General features: G+C 46.3%; 2 protein-coding genes across 5 annotated transcripts in view; one reads left to right on the forward strand and one right to left on the reverse strand.

Moving 5' to 3' along the window:
* The first annotated feature begins 1,926 nt into the window (after positions 1–1,926).
* On the forward strand, positions 1,927–17,739 carry LOC113128041 (protocadherin Fat 4). The gene is made up of 35 exons (XM_026303084.1): positions 1,927–1,980; positions 2,095–2,224; positions 2,356–2,519; positions 3,195–3,242; positions 3,322–3,411; positions 3,685–3,771; positions 3,880–3,987; positions 4,071–4,184; positions 4,350–4,443; positions 4,533–4,651; positions 5,065–5,238; positions 5,420–5,548; positions 5,960–6,115; positions 6,512–6,692; positions 7,071–7,204; positions 7,356–8,306; positions 8,571–8,699; positions 8,933–9,088; positions 10,151–10,331; positions 10,439–10,572; positions 11,174–12,121; positions 12,497–12,622; positions 12,855–13,106; positions 13,186–13,284; positions 13,749–13,921; positions 14,077–14,228; positions 14,463–14,770; positions 15,003–15,113; positions 15,456–15,647; positions 15,903–16,000; positions 16,074–16,226; positions 16,658–16,843; positions 17,162–17,236; positions 17,316–17,352; positions 17,433–17,739. Exons 1-35 carry the CDS (start codon positions 1,927–1,929, stop codon positions 17,490–17,492), a joined length of 6,303 nt encoding a protein of 2,100 aa, XP_026158869.1. The 3' UTR covers positions 17,493–17,739.
* A 678-nt stretch (positions 17,740–18,417) lies between these two features.
* The window catches only part of usp34 (ubiquitin specific peptidase 34), a 41,500-nt gene continuing 38,420 nt past the window's right edge, over positions 18,418–21,497 (reverse strand). For all 4 annotated transcript variants that reach the window (XM_026302884.1, XM_026302882.1, XM_026302883.1 and 1 more), the window contains exons 73-78: positions 21,261–21,384; positions 20,963–21,042; positions 20,722–20,862; positions 20,378–20,518; positions 20,104–20,260; positions 18,418–19,819 (exon numbers count right to left, since the gene is read on the reverse strand). In XM_026302884.1, coding sequence (XP_026158669.1) covers positions 19,110–19,819; positions 20,104–20,260; positions 20,378–20,518; positions 20,722–20,862; positions 20,963–21,042; positions 21,261–21,384 — 1,353 coding nt within the window. In that variant the 3' untranslated portion in view covers positions 18,418–19,109. The remainder of the gene's footprint in view (positions 19,820–20,103; positions 20,261–20,377; positions 20,519–20,721; positions 20,863–20,962; positions 21,043–21,260; positions 21,385–21,497) is intronic.

A 21,497-nucleotide genomic window follows, 5' to 3' on the forward strand; every position in this document is an offset into this window, starting at 1 on the left:
ACTCACCTAAAGGACTTCCTCTGACACCGCACACACAGATGGAGGCAACCAGGACGAGACCAGTCCGAACCAAACCGCCAGGGTCCATGCCGGCCCGGTCGTGTTTTCCCAAAACCTGAGAACCGACACTGAGCAGATCACCTGAATCACAGGTGATATGAAGCGTCTGCAGTTCACTTCGCCCTCCTCCCCAGCAATCATCTTTTATAGCAGCTATAAACTGATGTGGACCAGAGCAGAGTTTCATTTCCCCTCTGCTGCCTCAGGTCCACTGGATTTTTATTATTTTCATATAAACATTTTAAAAAGCTGTGGAACAAAATCAGCAGATTCACAGGAAAATATCAAGCGAGAGATGAAAAGTCCAAACTGTCTGAAGATCTTTTTTAAAAACAGACTAAACGTTCAACAAGCTGCAGGTTCTGAGCTCATGTTTCTTTGCTTCTTCCTCAGGGAACAAACCAGAACCAGAATTTTTGCTTTCTGTCTAAGCAGACCTAGTCCTGCAGGACACTGATTCAAGCTCACTGGGTCCACGTGGGCGCCAAAGACTCTCCCCAGTCCAACAACAAATCATTTTCCTGTGTTTTCTGGAAATTCAAAATAAAAGCTTGTGCACAGTTTTCTGGGAGAGACCAGGAGAGTTTGATTCAGACCTGATCCAGGATCAGCACAGGGAGACCCAGGTAACCCAGCCCGTTCTCAGGTCACCTGCTGCCCTTTAGCCTCACCTGTGTCTGGTGCATGGTCCCCCCCTCCACCCAACAGGTGTGTCTGATTTACCTGCTCAGCTTCCTGTGCAGTGTTAATCTGAAAGGTGTTTATATGTTTCTGCTGTTCACATTGAAACCTTTTAGTGTTGGTTTAAACCTGGTTTTGCTGTGCAGGTCTCAGACCAGGCAGCAGCTGCTTCAGTCAGAGACCATCAGTGTCTGCAAACCGGGGTCAACGTGTGCAAGTTCAGTTTCGTTCTGACTGAGAAGCTGCAGCCTTTGTCCACAGCAGGGTCTCTCTGAAGGCCTTTTCCAAACCCAAAGGTTAGAAACAAACAGTTTTTATTTATTGCTCTGTGCTCAGGGGATGACGGCAAACGCAGGAAGAGCTGGTTTAATGATCAGGACAGTGGACGGTTGTACAACAGCTCCCAGAGCTGCTTCATGGAAAAAGGTAAATGGTCTTATACTTGTGTAGTGTACTCAAAGCACTTATTTGTCCATTCACCCACACACACACTCACACATTCATACACCAGTGGAACAGCCATGGGGGGCAACTTGGCGTTCAGTGTCTTGCCCAAGGACACGTCGGCCTGTGGACCGGGGAAGCCAAGGGTCGAACCACCAACCCTCTGGTTTATGGTCGACCTGCTCTACCTCCTGACCCACAGCTGCCCCAAAACTGAAAAGGCCTTCAGAGAGACCCTGCTGTGGACAAAGGCTGCAGCTTCTCAGTCAGAACGAAACTGAACTTGCACACGTTGACCCCGGTTTGCAGTCGGAGGATGGAGATTGAGATGGAGAGCAGGGTCAGAACTGCAGGTCAGAACTGGAAAAGAGGAACAGGGTTTACAACACAATCATCTTCTGCACTAATTCTCAGTACCAGGGCTGTGGGGAAAGGAGAAGTGCATCCCGAGCAGGAGGATTTAAAAAGGAGGAGCTTAAAAAGACTCAAATGTGGTTCAGGGGTCAATGAGACTCTGGGTCTGAATTTGTTTGGTTGTTGATTAGTCATTAGCGAAACATTGTGTTTCCAAATTATTCTTGTTCCAACAATCAGAGAAACGTCAGTGATCTGTTGTTCACTCCTCAAGTCAGATGAGTTTCAGTTCCAAAGTCCAGTCCAGGGGAAAAACACTCCAACAAGCCTCCAGCTGTTGCAGCCTTGACCACTGCTCTGTGGAAAAGTGAACCCCAGTTTTCCAGCATGGTCGTCTCAGAGCAGTCTGCCTCGTCCCACCGAGGCTCTCAGGGCGGCCCAGTCAGCTGCACCTCAGCGTGACTTGGACTCCATGTGTGTTTGGATCAATGCGAGAACAAACGATGTTGTTTGTTCCTCCTCTCACCCTGATACGTCCATGAGCCGTGTCTTCAGGTGCTGAGCGCTTCATCTTTCCCCTCCAAACATGAACCTTGTCCTCTCTCTGTCCCTGAAGGTACTTCCACCATAAATTGTGCAGGTGGTGGGACCAAAGACCTTGGTGCAGTGGATGAAGGATATACAGGTGAGGTGGATGCACTCAAAGTCGCTTCAGCTGCGTCATACTGTTGTATTTCATTAGAGACCAAATACAGCTGGGTGCCTGTTACGTGCAGACATGATGTTTGTTCTCACGCTGCTCCCATGATGCCGCAGGGGATGTGGAGCTGGTCAACGGGATCTCAGCGGGAACCGGTGTGAAGCTGGTGCCGCACATCTTCGTCGCCCACCTGGAGTTTCTGGAGCTGAGCTTCACGCTCGGCGACACCACCGCAACCGTTCGCACCAAGAAGCCGCTGGACGCAGACGCCCTGGCAGCTGTGAGTGTCCTAGGAAAGAACAGCAAGTACTTGTCAGTGTGTCACTGATTTCTTTTGTATTTATTTATCTGGAGAATCTTCAAAAAGATTTTGTTTGCATTTTTAATTTCTCTGAGCTGGAATCAAAAAAGAAATACAAACAGGAAACAGGAAGTAGTTTTTTCTAAAAATTGACCCCCTTATTTTTTTTTTGAAGATAACACAATAAGTGTCTAATAAAGTACAAACTGTTTATTCCAAAACCTGATGTGTTGTTTAATGACACCAAACCCAGACTGTAACAGCAGCCTATCAGAGACCACTACGACAGGGACCCTAGGGCCTCACTATAAAAGTACTGACAATAAAATTCTAAGAATAAAGTCTGAAACCAACTTGGGACCAAGTTTGGACCAACTTCCAGAATAAGTGTCGGCCTCTTCAGCCTGTGTAAATGCAACAGCCTGAACACTGGTTTCTAATGAACCTATTAGTTAATCCTATAAATCTTCTGTCTGTAGGTTGAGGTTTCCTCCTCAAAGAGCTGAAATCTGACCTACAGGCAAACTCTGACTTTATTCTCACAATATTCAAAGATAAGACCAGCAGGTTTTCGGCCTCTGTAATGAGGACTGAGATCTGAGTGGGTTCAGTTTTCTGCACTGAGCTAAACTCCAGCGTGTTGTTGTCTTTCAGACTGACAGCACCTTGTATTACTCCGTCATGTGTGACGGTCCTATTAAGGTGGGTGAGACGCTAAAAACACATTTATTCTCTGACTTTGCGGAGCAGCACACCTGACGTGACATTTTGACCTTTGCAGTACAACAACACTCGGACACTGAAACTCAACGATCTGAATGACAACAGGCCGGTGTTCACGCAGAGACTCTACAGCGCCACAGTCTCAGAGGTAGGTCTGCCACAAAGACCGACAGACGTGCTGCGGTTCTGTTTGTTCCCCCTGCAGTTTTAAAAGTTCTGATACCTTTAACAGCCGAGCTGACTGAAGGCTAATGTTAGCGCCGAACCAGGTGGAACTTTATCTGACTTCTGATTGGCTAATGTGGACCCAGAATGAACCCGAGGATTGTTGGAGTCTGAGGCTTAACGTTTAACGTGCACGTGTGTATTTGCTTGTATCTGTGCATGTGTGTGCACGTCATTCAGTCTTTTCTTCCCCCAGACGAAACATCTGGAGACAGAGGTTCTTCGAGTGACGGCCGTGGACGCAGACAGCTCCCCGGCCAACAACAGAGTCACATACTCCACTGTAATAAGCCCAAGCAGCACTCACAGTGTAATGGCAGCTCAATTATAATTACAGTTCTAAACACAGAAACACTGAGTCCAACACAACTACTCGACTTTCTTTCATCAGGAAACAGTTTCAGAAGACTTTACGATGAACAGCGCAGGGGCTTTTATTTTGAAGAGACGCCTGAACTACAATTTAATCCAGCAGTACAGCTTCACCGTGGTTGCTCAGGTAAGAGAAACCAAAGACTCAGCGTCACCGGACGGTGCAGGATGTGAACGCTCAGAAACCGGCACCGTGTTTGTCTCCTGCAGGATAACGGGGGGCTGAACGACACGGCCGCCGTCCTCATTCACGTTGATGATTTTGACAACTTGAACCCGTATTTCAGCCACAACCTGTACCAGGCCTTCATTCCAGAGAACCAGGTGAGTCTCTAAAATAAACACTGCAACATTTTTCTGATGGTGAAATGTTTTAGCTTTAAAAATGTCACTCGGTGTTTCAACATTTTGTTTTTAGACCTTAGAGATGCTGCAGTGCTCTGTTCATCTGCTGGGCTTTAGATAAAGTCTTGATGGTTTACATTTCAGGTTGGGGCTTTCCGTACCATCCAGCCTGAGGAGATCAAGGCCCAGGATGGAGACACTGGAATCAACATGACTGTAACTTACAGCATCAGTGCAGGTAAATTAAAGCTTTGAGCTGAGCTCCAGCCTCTGGCCTGATGCACTGACACGAGAGAAGAGCAAATGAGTATGTGTTTATATGTTTAGTGTCTCCAGAGAAGTTTCAGAGCAGCTTCAGCATCGACTCACACAGCGGAGCTCTGACTGTGGTGACCGCCATCGACCGAGACCGGATGGACTCTGCAGTGATTTCTGTCAGCATCAAGGTACCGGTTCTTTAATCCGTGGGCACCAGCACCGAGCAGCCTGATGCCAAAGGATGAATTAGGCTGTTTGTAGTAAAATAATACACAGGAAGGTCATGTTTTTATATATTTTATTCAGCTATTTGACGTGTAGTATTGTGAAAATCTGTATTCAGCTCCTTTACTGCAGTAACAGTAGTAATACCACAGGGTAAAAGTCCTGCATTACCTTATATACTATTACTTTGAAGTACTTTATATACCGCTGGGTAGCAAAGACCAGTTAGGGATCGACACAGTTGTGACATATTTAGCCAGAGAGCTGTGTGATTGTGACAGATGTGACAGATGTGACTGAAACAGTTGATCAGTCAGTTTTTACCACCCTCTACAGGTGTTACAGGTAATGGATGGACTTTTCTCTCCCTCTGTAGGCGGCTCAGACAGACGACAGCATGAAGACGGCTGATGCTGTGGTGTCCGTCACAGTTGAGGATGTGAATGATAATAGTCCGGAGTTTGACCAGCCTGACTACACCGTGACGCTGGTGGAAAACTCTCCTGTTGATGCTGTTGTATTCAGAGCCATTGTCTCTGACGTGGACCAGGTGGACTACTACCTGTCACTTTCTGTCACTCAAACATCCTCATTGTCTTGTTATACTGCATGTGTCAGAGGAGGTCTTCCTCACACTAGCTAATGCTTAGCAATTCAGGTCTAAGTGTATCGTTCACCCACAGCTGGCAACAGCAGCAATGATCCTAATCGTACATGCTAATTTTTCCCAGGGAGGATTTGTGGGAACTTTGCGGATCATACCAGAATCAGCTCCTTTCTCTGTCAGCTCTGATGGGACTGTAAGAGTGAAGAACTCCACAGCTCTGGATAGAGAGGCCACTGAAAGCATCACATTTCAGGTAAACTAGATTTTAGATATTTAGATTAGAAGCTTCATGTTTTTTACTCAAGACATAAAATGTTAAAAACAACTCACAAATAAAATATCCACCTCATGAATTTACTGGGGACTATTTTCAGCAGTGGATGAATCTCTATTTAGTCTCTTGTGAGCATCAGGATAGTGGAATTTCTTGGCATATGACAAATGTTCTGTAGACCATCACCAGAGTTATCCTTTCATATGCAAAATAAATATTTTTTTCTTTATGAATTTCAGGTACCTGTTGCTATTATACAGAGAATTACAATAAGAAATTCAGTAGATGTTCATTGTTTTTATCAGTGAGGGTCAAATTACAGTTGGACTATTGCTACTAACCCTAACTTGCTATTTTAAGGTTAATGTTTAATGCTGTTTGAATTAAAAGATTGAAGCGAGGGAGACAAATCCACCCAACAATGTTGCAACAGCACAAGTCAGCGTCAGTCTCCTGGATGAGAACGACAACAGTCCTGTATTCACCAGCAACGAGTACGAGGGGAAAGTGTTTGCAAATCAGACAGTGGGAATGGTGCTGGTCCAGGTGAGTGATTCAAACAGTTCTGTACACATGTGCTAAATGTGAGTAAGCTGCTACTTTAGGTCATTTTCTAATAAAACCCTCCGTGTTTAACGTTGAGCATAAGCAGAAACTGTGGAGTTCCTCAAGGTTCAATTTTAGGTCCCTTCCATCTTTTAGTTTGCAGTAAGTTACAGAACACTGTTATCTGAGCAGATAACTTTTACAGCTTGAATGAGTCATGTCATAATCTAAATTATTCTCATAGTTTACAGATTAGAGTGAGACAGGAATTATCACGTTTTACATCCTGCCACTTCTAGAATGATTTTTTTTCTACAATCTGTTTTTCAGGGGACAACTTGTCTTTTTCATTTGATGTTTTTGAAGTGTTAATATTTGTTCTAATTTAACTCTAAGGTTAAAGCAGATGACCCAGATGCTGATGTAAATGGGCAAATCACATATTCGATTGACTTTGGGAATAACGACGGCTACTTTTTGATCAATGAAGACACTGGAGAGATCTCACTGGCTAAAACCATTCCGCTGGTGGAAAACCGGATTTTGGAGTTTCCTCTCTACATAAGAGCTCGAGATGGTAGAGCTGAACATTTGACTTTTCAGTTTATCCAGCACTACCTGCTGTTTGGCAAAGCTAATAAATTATTCAAATTTAAATCAAATTAAAATTCAATCATCACCTCCTGAGTATGACAATTTACAGCAGAAGAAAAAAAAATCAGCTTTACATAACTTTAAGTGGGAATACTGATTATTGCATGGAATAAAGAATGAATCCAATCAGGAAATATGAATTTGCACGTTGATTGACCTGAAAGCCGAACACTGAAGCTACAGTATTATGATGACGTACAGGCATGTCAACACCCCAGCTGCTCCCTGAATGCAACTACATGAAGGGCAAAAGGAATCTGTTCTACTGTTATAGTAATATTTTTCTCTGCCTCTCCTCTAGGGGGCATCACACCCCGCTCCTCCTCGGCACAGGTGAACATTCGGGCTCCTGGTAACTCAAAACCACAATTTATTCAAGAAGTGTACCATGGCACCATTGAAGAAGAGCAAGAACCAGGAGTTTTAATTCTTAAGGTGAGTTTCCAGGGCAACTGGTATGAACTGGCTCGTCAAAGCGAACTGCTCATCCTAATTTGTCTTTAGTCATCAGAGTTGGAGGAAGGGTTCAGTTAGATTATCCACATCAAATCAGCTGATACACTGCCTGTCCTCGTTGTGTTTACAGGTTAGCTTCCTCGCAATAGACAATGAGATTCCTGTGACTCTCCAAGTTGAGACCGAGTCTGACAAGTTCGCTATCTCCCCCAGTGGTGAGTTCACCACCAAAGTGAAGCTCGACTATGACGAGGGCGCGCACAACTACTCTGTGGAAATCTCCATCTCTGACGGGGTCTCCAATGACAGGGCAGTCGTGGACGTTCGAGTCACTGACGTCAATGACAACAGTCCAGTTTTTGCCTCTGATTCTGTCACAAAATCAGTCCCTGAGGACACAGAGGTAGGATCCAATGTGACTGCAGTTCCAGCTACAGACAAAGACAGCAGCTTCAACAAGGAGCTCCGATACTCGTTGAGAGGAGGCGAGGGGAGGTTCTCTGTTGACCCCGTGTCTGCCATGGTGACTGTGGCTGGGGCCCTTGATAGGGAGGCCAAGGCAGAGTACAATCTGCTTCTGGTGGCTGAAGATCAGGGGCGTCCGGCCAGGTCGGCTACAGCCACCCTGCTGGTCCAGGTGTCCGACATCAATGACAACGTCCCAGAGTTCTCTGAGGCCGAGTACGAAGCTGAAGTCTTAGAGACAGAGGCAGTGGGGACAAGCTTGCTCACATTATCTGCTGCAGACCCCGATGAAGGAGCAAACGGAAGAGTCAGTTACAGTATTTTCCAGCAGAGTCCCTCATCACACCCTGATGTTTTTGAGCTGGACTCTTCCAGTGGGACTCTGCGGCTGGCCCAGCCTCTGGACTACTCTGAGGTGAAGGTGTACAGGCTGAAGGTTCAGGCCTCTGACGGGGGGACGCCCTCTCTGATTGGGAACGGCTCTGTGGTGGTGAAGGTGAAGGATGTGAACAACAACCCGCCTGAGTTCAGTAAGGAAAGCTACGACGTGGCCGTCCCTGAGAACCTGGCGAACGGTGCGTCCATCCTGAGGCTGGAGGTCACTGACAGGGACGAGGTGAGCGGCATGAGGCCAAAAGGTCATTTGTCTGTGCTGCATTAAATCATATTTTTATTCTAAGATCATGGTGTCAGTGAGGAATAACATGTCACTTAACATGAACATAATGTCAGGCTGCACGTTTCAGGTAAAACTAAAGGACATTTTCACTCTACAGCAGAATTTCAAATCAAAGTATTTGACTGGTACTGACCTCAAACTGAGCCTGAACCATCCACTGCCTAAAATTTCTTATTCAGTCTCTTCTTGAATCTTGCACAGGGAGGATTTGCAGGAACTCTGCAGATCCTTCCAGAATCGACTCCTTTCTCCATCGGCTCTGATGGGACAATCACAGTGACGGACTCCACAGCTCTGGACAGAGAGGCCACAGAAAGGATCACGTTCCAGGTAACAAACACTATAAACAGGTGAACCTTAGTTTACGTTACATATGAAACATGTAAAACATGAAAATATAAAAAGTAATTAGTTTGATTTACAAAAGTACAAAAACAGGAGTAGGATTAATTTCAGGTCCTGCATCAAATTCAGCCAATTATCAGGACTTATTTTGAGATGTTGGATTATGAAACATGGGCCCTGGTTACATCTGAGATGTTTTCCCCTTGTTCATTGTTCAGGTTGAAGCGAGAGAGGCCACACCACCAAACCACGTCACAACAGCAAATGTGAATGTTACTCTTCTGGATGAGAACGACAACAGCCCTGAATTCACCAGCAACAAGTACACAGGCAGAGTCTTCACCAACCAGACAGAGGGGATGTTTGTGGTGAAGGTGAGGAGACTGTGCAGCACTGTTTACTGTCCCCACAGACAGAAGTCTGCACAGCAGTATTCAGGGGGGAGGGAAGTCATTACCTAAATTGGATTTACAAAGTATTTGTACTTTATACCTGAGTATTTCCAGGTTATGCTACTTCATCCTTGGACTTCACTACATGTCAGAGTCAAACCTTGGACTTTTTCCTGCTCTACATTTATCTGATAACTTTAGTTCCTTTTCAGAATTAGATGGATCCAACAAAATACAGACTGATCATCAAACTTTATTGATCCCTGGTGGGAAATTCCCAAGATACCCAGCAGTATGGAAAGTACTTCAAATTAGAAGTATATAAGGTAGTTAACGTCAGCTACCCAGCAGTATGGAAAGTACTTCAAATTAGAAGTATATAAGGTAGTTAACGTCAGCTACCCAGCGGTATGGAAAGTACTTCAAATTAGAAGTATATAAGGTAGTTAACGTCAGCTACCCAGCGGTATATAAAGTACTTCAAATTAGAAGTATATAAGGTAGTTAACGTCAGCTACCCAGCAGTATGGAAAGTACTTCAAATTAGAAGTATATAAGGTGGTTAACGGCAGCTACCCAGCAGTATATAAAGTACTTCAAATTAGGAGTATATAAAGTAGTTAACGTCAGCTACCCAGCAGTATATAAAGTACTTCAAATTAGGAGTATATAAAGTAGTTAACGTCAGCTCCACCTTTACCAGCTCCAACATTAAAGTGATCAACACAATAATCCATCAATAATTAGAATTAGTCATAAGCTTTAAAACAAAATGTGGTTCCCTGTATAGAGACAGTGTCTTGTTTGACCATTCTGGGCTACTGTGGAAACATGGCTGCCTCCATGAACGGTGACCCACTCCCTATGTAACTTTAAAGGCTCATTCTAAGATTGAGAAAATACAACAGTTGGTATTTTCTGGTGATTACACACTGAGGACAACATAGTCATGAAAACTATTTTCCATTTCTGCTGATAAATTGCTTTGAATATTACATCTTGAGCCTTTAATGCTGTTTTTCTTCCCTGTGGTGTAATTCAAAGGTTGAGGCTGATGACCCGGATGCAGGTGTGAACGGACAGATCAAATACTCCATTGACTTTGGGAATCTAAACAACTACTTCTCCATTGACGAAGACAGCGGCACTATCACTCTAACGAAGATCATTCGGGTGGAAGCACATAAAACCTTGGAGCTCTTATTGTTCATAACAGCCAGAGATGGTAATAAACACGTTTCTTATTTTTTTCATGTGACCAGCATTGATCCGTCCTTTGACTGCCACAGTAAAGCCATGATGGTGAAGATGGTACTCTCACCTGTCCTTTAGGGGGCGTAGTATCCCGCTCTGCCTCCGCACAGGTGGAGATCCTCGCTGTTGGAGATTCTAGACCAAAGTTCACGCAACGCACCTACAGTGGCACCACAGAAGAAGAGAGGGAACCAGGGACGATGATTGTGAAGGTGAGTTTACCTGCGAATGATCACAGACTGTTATGAGAATGTTTCTCATTATCTTCCACTTCCATGTTCTTTACACTAAAATCAGCGTTTGGTGACTTTATGTGCAGTCATGTGACCGGTGGGGTCACTGGGGTCAAATTAACGCTTCATTTTCAACCAATCAGAAACAAGCTGGTGTCATGTTGCTCATTCTGCATGTGCTTAGTCACACCGTTAGTTTGTGGGAAAAACCTGAGCTTTTTATCAATGTAGCTAAGTTTTATTTAAAAACACTTTTTAGATAAAGTCAATTCTCGGACATCTCAGTGCTGTCGATTTTTTCATGACTTTGACCACTATGAATATTTTATAGCTTGGTTAGTTAGTTTATTATGCTATTAGCATGTATTAGCATGTATTAGCATGGTGTGATTATGCTAGCAGTGCGAGTGTTTAAGGCAGAGTCTCCTGTGACACCTGTAACACCTGTATATGTACATTTACATATTTCAAAGACTCTTATTTGCTGCCCTGAGATTCTCTGATCAATTATTCGTGATTGGAAATTACAGTCAGTACCTGACAGATAAAACATGTATCCCTTCTTCTTTTATTTATTCAGGTTGACTTCTTGGCAACAGGAGAAATTCCTGTGACCCTCCAAGTTGAGACCGAGTCTGACAAGTTCGCCATCTCCCCCAGTGGTGAGTTCACCACCAAAGTGAAGCTCGACTATGACGAGGGCCCGCACAACTACTCAGTGGAAATCTCCATCTCTGACGGGGTCTCCAGTGACAGGGCAGTCGTGGAGGTTCGAGTCACTGACGTCAATGACAACAGTCCAGTTTTTGCCTCTGATTCTGTCACAAAATCAGTCCCTGAAGACGCAGAGGTAGGATCCAATGTGACTGCAGTTCCAGCTACAGACAAAGACAGCAGCTTCAACAAGGAGCTCCGATACTCGTTGAGAGGAGGCGAGGGGAGGTTCTCTGTTGACCCCGTGTCTGCCATGGTGACTGTGGCTGGGGCTCTCGACAGGGAGACCAAGGCAGAGTACAACCTGCTTCTGGTGGCTGAAGATCAGGGGCGTCCGGCCAGGTCGGCTACAGCCACCCTGCTGGTCCAGGTGTCCGACATCAACGACAACGTCCCCAAGTTCTCTGAGGCCGAGTACGAAGCTGAAGTCTTAGAGACAGAGGCAGTGGGGACAAGCTTGCTCACATTATCTGCTGTAGACCCCGATGACGGAGCAAACGGAAGAGTCAGTTACAGTATTTTCCAGCAGAGTCCCTCATCAGACCCTGCTGTTTTTGAGCTGGACTCTTCCAGTGGGACTCTGCGGCTGGCCCAGCCTCTGGACTACTCTGAGGTGAAGGTGTACAGGCTGAAGGTTCAGGCCTCTGACGGGGGGACGCCCTCTCTGATTGGGAACGGCTCTGTGGTGGTGAAGGTGAAGGACGTGAACAACAACCCGCCTGAGTTCAGTAAGGAAAGCTACGACGTGGCCGTCCCTGAGAACCTGGCGAGCGGCGCGTCCATCCTGAGGCTGGAGGTCACTGACAGGGACGAGGTGAGAGACACCACCTGCTTCTGTGGTGTGAAATGATTTGGGTTGTAGTTTAAAAGCAGCAGATTCTCTGTTGTTGTGAGCTGGAGTTATATTCACCAATATTCTGTTCACACTGGACGAGAAACCAAACCAGTGTCAGACTGAAATTCTGAGCATGTTCAATTCTTGCCAGCGAATCAGTGGATTGTGTCCATCAGAAATCTACAGTCCAACACTAACAGATGAAATCTCAGAGCACAGGAGCTTTATGTGTCTGGACTTTGGCGCCAGATCAGATTTTATTTCCCATGAGAAGCTGCTGTTATTTCAGAACAAATGATTAACTCAGATTGTGATGGGAACACTATCTTATTTCCCCCTCACCTCCTCCTTCAGGGTGGATTCTCCAGCGGTTTCTTCCTGTACGCCAACGACACGTTTGACATCAACAAACAGGGTGTGGTCTCCCTGAGGACAGACGCCACCTTGGACAGAGAGACAAGGGACAGTTACTTATTACAGGTACACGACTGATTTATCATTAACCTGCTTTACGCATGTTTCACATGAAGAGCTTAGGATACCGGACAAAGCAACACACCTGAGACTGTACACACAGTGTTTTTTCAATGATCTGTATCGTTCACACCACCTGACCTTTGGAGTTTAAAGAGTTAGAACTACAGTGATATAAAATAAAATCCAAAGTCGCCATGATTAAAGCTTTACCACTGTTTTCTGTGTCTGTGTTCAGGTCGTGGCGGTGGACCAGGTCTCTGACGGTCTGAGAGCCACAGCTCAGCTCAACATCACTGTCCTGGACTATAATGACAACACCCCGCAGTTCCCAGGCATCCCAGACCCCCTGTGGATCCCCGAGGGCCAGTACTCAGAGGAAAGCCCAGGAAATATTTTCACCATCACCGCCACAGACGCCGACCTGGGCCTGAACGGAGAGGTCACACTGTCCCTCCCCTCCCCTCACCCGCTCTTCAGGTTCAGAGAGGTGAGGCCAGAGGACCGGGGACTCCTCCTCAACCGGTGCCGAGTCCATGATCAGACTATGACCATGTGCTGTGTTGCAGGATGGGACGCTGCTGGCTGTTGGAGCTCTGGACCGGGAGAGCAGGGAAACATACGACCTGGTCGTTAAAGCATCAGACAAGGGAGACCCCCAGAGAGAGGTGAGAGGGAAAAGCTGGATCCAGACCCTGCAACACGGCAGGAGTCTGGACTTCCTGAGGCACAAACACAGCAGATGTGGTTGATATTTAGTTAGTGCTCATAGGGTTTTTCACACAGCGGTTATGGTTTTGGACTTTAAAAGTCTAAAACTTACATTTTGTATGTTCTGAGTGAAACATACTGAAAGTGGTTTGTGCATCAGAGACAATTAGAGGGAAAAATGTGACAAACACCTAAAGACAAAAAATGTTTTGTTCATTAAACGTTTTGCACTTTACGATTTTGACTCGGCATTAAAACTTAAAAAGAATCAGGAAATGAATCTTTTAAATAATGAAAAATATGTAAACGACTTCAACAGGAAGCAAATTTTTCATTTTTCAGTGATTTTGAATATTAAATATGGTCTAAGACAACAAATTAGGACAAAATCTAAAAAATCTAAACTCGTTTACTGAATCAGAACGTCACCACCGTCACCGTCCGCCTCACTGACGTCAACGACAACAGGCCTGAGTTCAGCTTCAGCAGCTACGTCAGCAGCGTCCTGCTGAAAGACGCCGAGGAAGGGAAGCTGCTGCTGACCCTGGAGGCCACCGACAGGGACGCCGGGAACAACTCGCTCATCAGCTACAGGTCTGCTGGAGGTTTTAGGCTTTGGCCCAGCTCTTGTTTCCTGACGGTCTCTGACTGAATGAAGCACTGATAGTACAACTGATTACACTGTGATGTGTGTTTGTATCAGCTGATGGTTCAGATGTTTAAGGTCGTTGGTTTTCTCTGTGCTGTAGCTTCAGTGCAGGAAGTTCTCCATATTTGGCCCTGAACAGTGAGACTGGGGCGGTGACCTTGACCTCTGACCTTGCTGATGTCACAGAGGACACCACACTGGAGCTGACAGCCATGGCCAAAGACCACGGCCTGCCTCCTCTGAACTCCACAGGTCGGTCTGACGGCACCGTGCAGCTTCACTCGACTGATGCTGGACTCTTTGGAGTACTGCAGTACTTTTACAATGTAGTACTTAAGGAGTTGGACTGAACCATTTCAATAGTTTCACAGAAAAACTAAAACTAAAAATCAATATTTGATTTGATTAGTTAATTAGAACTCTAACGGCCCAGTGTCTTCCCACTGTACTGAACTTTAACACACTGTGTGTTACATTGACCTGCAGCTCGTGTTGTCGTGAACCTGAGGCTCGTCAGTCTGGTGGAGGGCGTGGCCTTCCAAAGCCCCTCCTACAACTTCAGCCTACCTGAGAACCAGGTGACAGGGGCGACAGTGGGGAGAGTCTGGGCCTCTTCAGGAAGTCACCTGTATGATGTCACCTACACGCTGAAAACACACACTGACCTGTTCTCTGTCGACGCCAGCGGAGCCATCCAGACCAAAAGTCCCCTGGACAAAGAAAAGGAGGAGTGGTACTTCCTGGACGTGGAGGCAGTGGACACAAGGACCCCCCCAACCTCAGCTGTGACGATGGTACGACCTGTTTACCAGCAAACACCATCAAATATTTACTTTCACAACAGAAAACATTTAGTCTGGATCGTCACAAAGACATTATGTTTGGTTTAAGGTGGACTGGATTTTCTCTCTGTGTGGGTTTTCTCCTCCCACAGTCCAAAGACATGCAGGTTAGGATTAGGGTCTGGACCCCGGTGGACCCGGGGCGGTTGTCTTCATTAATTTGTCGTGTTTCTCTCCCTCTAAGGTCAGAGTTCAGGTGGAGGATGTGAACGAGGCTCCTCAGTTTCCCTCTGAGCCTTACAAGGCCTCCGTCTTCAGCATCGCCCCGTATAAAACGCCCGTCGTCCATGTCAAGGTAAAGATCACCACAGGGTTTAGAAACAGCAGAGTCCTCTTGTGTACAGTGTTCCCTGAACATCTACAGGAGTGTCCCCCACATCAACCAGAGAAAGTCCAAACTGTCAGTCAGAGACTTAAATGTTGTGCTGAAAAGTGCTGAGGTTCTTAATTAAGAAGGAAATGAGCTGCATTCATTAGTTGTAGTCTGGACACGTGGTGAGTCCTTTGAGGCAAATTTGTAATTTAGACTTTATAAATAAAATGAATCTCATAAATTAAACTTATTACGTGTCACAACACCACAGACCTCAGACTCTTTAGCTGTCAGGTATTGACATTCCCATCGTGTCCCCTCCAGGCCTCAGACCCCGACATGGGTGATGAGGGTCAGCTGGTCTACAGCCTCTCAGCAGACAGTCCTTATTTTGACATGGACCCGTCCTCTGGGCTGGTCTACGTGGTGTCGGCAGCAGGTCTGGCTGGAAACACGGCTGCAGTGGAGGTGAAGGCCACAGACCCTGGAGGACTTGTTGCTACAACCACGGTGGAGGTGAGTGTGGACGACTGGATGGAGTCGTTTAAGGTGCTGAACAGTTGCACCGATCAGGTGAAGTCCATAACACCGGTTCCAACTAATTACCGTTACAATATTTATTGTTTTTGTTTTATTTTTATATTTTTGCTGCTTCCTGTTTACTACATCCTGGTCTTTTTATGTTCTTAGACCTGCGTGTTTCATTCAGTTAAAATAAAACTGTGTAATAAAAACTAAACAGATGAAAACAGTGTTGTGCTCTGCCCTCAGGTGGTGGTCTGGGGGGGTGCGAGCAGCAATGATGTGGTGACCATGTCTCTGAACCAGCCTGCAAACACTGTGGAGAAAAAAGCACCAGAACTGGAGAAGTAAGACCGGTTCAGCTTGGGTTCATTTGGTTTCCGTTTTCTGACTATAACGCTGTGGTTGTTTGGCCCTCAGGTCTCTGGGAGCAGCTCTGAGCTGGACCGTGAAGATCCTGGGGGTGTGGAGCTCTGACGGAGGAACCATTGAGTCCAGAGCTGCTGTGAGGACTCTGCTCAGCTTCATCGCTGTGGATGGAGAGGAGGTTGTTTCTGCTGAAGATGTCACAAAGTAAGACCTGGACTTTTGTCTTTCTCCAGAGTTTGGTATTTATGTCCTTTTAATATGAAACAGGTTATTTTTAGGACAGTAAGAGATTTTCACAATCAATTGATTATTTAATCTATAAGACTGTAGACATAGAGATTTTACGGTTTTGCTTTTTAAATACTTAAATAATTTATATTAATACATGTTAGAATTGCTGCCAATAAACTGACTGAAACAGGTCTGAAACGGGGGGTCCTAATAAAGAGATTGGGTCCGACACAGGGGTTACTGATAAACCATGTGTTATGGTTGAAAGCTCAGGAACAAGGTGGTTTTGGACCTGGAGATGTTCTCTGTAATTGTTTGGATCGTTCTGGGGACGATGTTCCTGATGCCGACCAGATGTGTCGCAGCTGTAGCTCTGTTCTAACCTCTCCTGTCTGATCTGCCAGGAAGCTGCAGAGCCAATCAGATGCTGTGAGGGCGGAGCTTATCAAACTGTTTGGGGAGGAGCTTCATTTCAATGTGGAGGCGAAGCCTGAAAGCCCCGCCCCCGACCAGGCTGGGGTCATCGCTCTGGGCGTCATGTTGGCCCTGAGCATTCTGGGATTGATCCTCACCACTGTCTTCATCATCAGGTGAGACGAGCCAATCAGGACCCAGATGTTTAGCAGCTGGAGATTGTGTGTTTCATGGTTGTTCCTCACCAACAATGGGAGGCTCCTCTTCTTCCAAAAACCAGCTCCAGACTTTGAGCAGAGAGAAGCTGGTGGAGCAGCGGAACCAGAGCCGCGATGACTGTTTCCTCCTTCAGAGACTATAAACAGTGACAGTCGTTCTTAGCGTCTGGAGTTGGTTTTTGGAAAAAGACGGGCCTCCCATTTCCTTTGAGAGGATGTTAGTGTGTCAAGTTCAGGTTTCCTTTTGAAAAGATCTGTTGATCTTCACTCTCTCAGGCTGAAGAGGAACCAGAAACATCAGGATTCGGACAAGGAGCTTTTTGCCATTGACCAACATGCTGAAGTTTTCACGTAAGTCTCCGTAAAAACTCAAAGTCTCAACTGGGTTCTACACGTGAAGCTTCTGCAACAGAACTCTGTTATGTTTCAGGACCTGGTCTCAGGAGACTCCCGAAACCTCCGAGCAGGTAAAACAAATTTGACCTCATTCAGAGTTTAAATGTGGGAAGTAAAACCTGGGGCTGACGCCTGGTGGTTTGTGTCTCAGGGACAGACGGGGTCTCAGGAGGTGAGAGAGGAGGGCAAGCAGACGGACAGTGGGATTTGAAGAGGACACAAACAGTGGAAGTCAGACCTCGTGTGTCTGTGCTGAACAGCAGCTTCCTGTCGCACTGACCTGACCTTATAAAAAGCAGCAATTAAAGTAATGAACTGTCTTTTCTACTCAAGTGCTTTACAGTTTTCACCTGTTCACACACACACCTGGTCTAACCTGGGCCACCTCATCACGTGGACTAGAGAAACCAGGGATCGAACCACCAACCACCTGCTGCCAACACTGAGCTGCAGTTCAAATGTGACGTGACTTCAGCTTTTATTTTACTGCCATGATCCTGTGGAACAATCAATAATCCACATCAGCAGATCAATAATCTATATGCAGATCAATCTGTAATGAAAAGCATTTGACTACATGTTTTGCTTGATATTTGCACAGTATGAAATAAAACGTACCAGATGTTACTTGTGGATTTAGAAAAAGAAATTATTCTAGATGAGAAAACTGCACATTGAGTTTTTTTTGTTAATCAGAGCAGCCAGAGATGAAACTGAAGTTCTGCCTCCTCTGATGAAACAGGGACAAAATCCTCCTGAAGTCAGAGGCTTAAACTGGAAACCAGTTTATTATGAAACTTTGCCCCAAATGTAAAAATGTAAAAACATTTTAAAGCAGCTTCTGTCTCTGCACAGTCTCACTTTAAAATACCACAAATGAACCTGCAGCAGTATTTTTTGCAGTATTTTTCAGAATGATATATAAAAACATGCCTGTACTTACATCCTCTGTCCCGTCCGCGGCTTGAACCCGTCGCTCTGCAGCCTGGAAGAGTCACAGCAGCAAATAAAAAAAGCCCCACAGCTCCACTGATCTGCACGTCATGATCCTCCACGTTAAATCACTTTATTCTTTTGTTCTCTATTAAAATCAAACCAGATTAAGGAAAAGCTCAGTCAAGAAAATAAAAGCTCCAGCTGGTCCAACATGGGGGGCTTTATTTCAACCACAGTCAAATAAAGCACCGATTTTATAGATTCATATATATATAAAGATATTTATATATATATTTATATAGTTTTCATATACACCTTCAGGCAATGACTAGAGAGGATTCTTTACAGAATCAAGTTTCTTGTGGTTCTCTTAATTTACAGGTAAACTTAGTTTCTGGATAATTAAACCACAGAAAAGTCAAGGCAACTTTCTTTTGCCTCGTCGGTAAAGTACAAAACTGGCACAGAGGACGACCATTTTTATACACAGTAAAAATGCAATAAAATTAAATTACACACAGAGGAGACAAAAGTTGTGTAAACCTTTCCCCGTTACAGCAAACAGCAAATAAAATCACTTTCCAAAACAAAGCCAAATTAGTATAAAACACACGCCGAGGGAAAAGGAACTGTTGGCCTATAATGTGCTAGAGCTTCTTTTCTGCTTTTGCTTCTCTAACTGTCAAACGAGGAGGCGTCTGCGCGTGGAGCCGGAGTTACAGAGCGGAGCGACCGAGCGGCAGAAGGCGACGGACACACGAACAGCAGAAGAAGAAACCGAAAGACGGGAAAACGCTTTTCTCCTCTGAGCAGAATTCAGGTTTCCAAAAACAAAAAACAGACAAAGGAAGAAAGTCGGTAAAGATCTCATGGCGGCTGTGAGTTGATGATGTCATGAAGAGGGCGGGACTTTGACGGACAGTTTGGTGACTATGGCGATGGTGGCTTCTACCGTCCTGTACAGCATGTCCAGCATGTCAGGTGGGGGTCCGGCGCTCGGGAACCCCTGTGAGGAGGAGGCTTGGCCGCCGCAGCCCTCCGGACCCTCCCCCACCAGCCCAAGGGCTGATGGGAAGGTGGCATCTTCTGAGAGGGGTGGACTCAAGCTGCTGCTGGTCTTAGAGCCCACCTCCTTCTCCTCCTTCACCTCCTCTGAGGAAGCAGGAATTGCCTCGTCCCTCCTTCCCTCCCGCCGCTCCTCCTCCTCCTCCTCGCCAGTCGCCACGAGCTGCGGCGGCTCGGCGTCCTCCCCCGCCTCCTGCAGCAGGGAGGAGGAGGAGGAAAACGAGGAGGAGGACGATGAAGAGGCCTCCATCTTCTCCTCTTTGGGGGAGGAGTCCAGGTTGCCAGAGGAGGCGGGGGTGGGGTCAGGAGAGGGCGGGTCCTGCTCGGTACCCGGGTCGATCAGAGAGGACGAGTCTCGCGTCTCCGTGTCCGAGGTGCTGGTGGGCGTCAGCGCCTCCTGGTCGGGCTTCGGCTCGCTGCAGGGCGGGAGGGCCGTGGAGGTGGAGGCCACGCACAGCAACGCCGCCGTGTCACCGGCTCTGTCGTCATCGCTGCTCACCCTCCGCCGCTTCACCGGGGTCGCCCCCTCGTCCTCAGCTGACACACACACACACACACACACACACACACACACACACACACACACACACACACAAATTAATAAGAAATGTTCATGTTCTCTTAAGTTTTGCAGATTTATTGAATATTTTATAGAATTCATATAAAAATGTCACCTTTCAAAAACAATTTTATCACTTTCCATTTCTTCTTTTTATGTTCTGCTGTTTCTGAATCGCCTTTAGTACAAGCAGATCTTGCTGAATCATGTGACTGGACTCTCTGGATCTGTGTGTGTGTGTGTGTGTGTGTCTGTGTTGTACCTTTGGCCTTGTGGTCCTTGGCCTCCAGCTCCAGAGCGCTGCGCTGCTGGAGACAAACACGACAGCGGCTCAGCAGCTCCTGCAGGGCGGGGCCCAATGCGGGGTCGACGGGCTGCGCCGGCTGGATGGACAGCAGGAGCGCCAGCGCCCTCAGGTCCTGCCAGAGGAAGAGAGAGTGAGAAAACAAGTCAAAACCAGAGGAAACCCTGGAAGAGACCAGCTTCTCAGCCTGGGGGTCAGAGCGGTTGTGTATGTGTGTGTGTGTTTGTCGTACGGCGTTGAGCAGGCCGCTCGTCCTGCTGAGCTCCAGCCGGTGAGCAGCCAGTTCCGGCTGCAGGTTGCTCTGTTCGCCCAGCAGGTTCGTCACTAAAACACCAATCAGGTTGGAGCAGCTGGGCCCGGACAGCACCTGGACCTAACCACAGACACACAGGTACTTTAGAAGGGACTACCAGCAAACAGAAACAATGACCCTAAACATCGTTAGCTTGACTCCTTATGAAAGATAAATGATATGAATTTAACTGCAGGTGTGAGCATTTGTTTGTTTTCCTGTTAGTCCACATAATAAGAACCACAATAAAAACCTACTGTACCACAACACGTAGATGAGTTTACCTTGTGCAGGAAGCAGGTGAGGAAGGAGTAGGCTGCGTTGTTGTTGAGGAACATCCTCTCGTCCATCAGGATACACTTGATGTACTCGCTAAATGCCGGATCCTCACACAGCAGCTTCACACACGTTTTGGCCAGAACAGACTGAAAGAGCAGCAACAACAACAACAACAACAGGGCTGGATTGTTAACAACACTCATGTCACATCACGAGTCCTGAGCTGAAACCGAAAAAGCTGCACACCTGAGACTGACAGAGCTCCGTCCACAGTTTGGGGAACAGGGCCAGGTGAAGAGGAAGTCCTTCATATGCGATGAGCACACCTGAGACAGAAGATGGAGGGAAACAGGCTCATACAACAACAACACAGAGCATCACACTATATGCAGATGATACTGTCTTATTCTCGTTTCTCCACAGATGGACAACACTGCTCCTGAACAAAACAAAAACCTCCCTCCTCTCCTGTCAAAGAAGGAGTGAAAACAGATCGTTGGAGTGTTGAGGACGACTCTCAAACACCCACACAGATCCTACGTACTCAGTTTGACCAGTGTGTCGGTGAATTTCTCGCAGTTGATGGCGACGCGACACAGCAGGTGGATGAACTGGTGGTAGGACAGGAAGTAATCCAGCAGCATGCGGTCGTACACATCGTCTTTACCCTGAGAGACACACACACACACACACACACACACACACACACACACACACACACACGGTAAGTCAGTGTGTAGAGGATTCACAGCAGAACAGAAACCACTGTCTTCAGCATTTT

Source organism: Mastacembelus armatus, chromosome 1 (genome assembly GCF_900324485.2).
Source record: "Mastacembelus armatus chromosome 1, fMasArm1.2, whole genome shotgun sequence".
Taxonomy (NCBI): Eukaryota; Metazoa; Chordata; class Actinopteri; order Synbranchiformes; family Mastacembelidae; genus Mastacembelus; species Mastacembelus armatus.

Excerpts from the sequence above, each read along its gene's own strand:
- LOC113128041 (XM_026303084.1), top strand. The coding sequence starts at position 1,927 with ATGGTCGTCTCAGAGCAGTCTGCCTCGTCCCACCGAGGCTCTCAGGGC. Across the intron at positions 3,988-4,070 it reads GCTTCACCGTGGTTGCTCAG|GATAACGGGGGGCTGAACGA; the intron begins GTAAGAGAAACC and ends TGTCTCCTGCAG. Across the intron at positions 15,648-15,902 it reads TTGCTACAACCACGGTGGAG|GTGGTGGTCTGGGGGGGTGC; the intron begins GTGAGTGTGGAC and ends CTCTGCCCTCAG.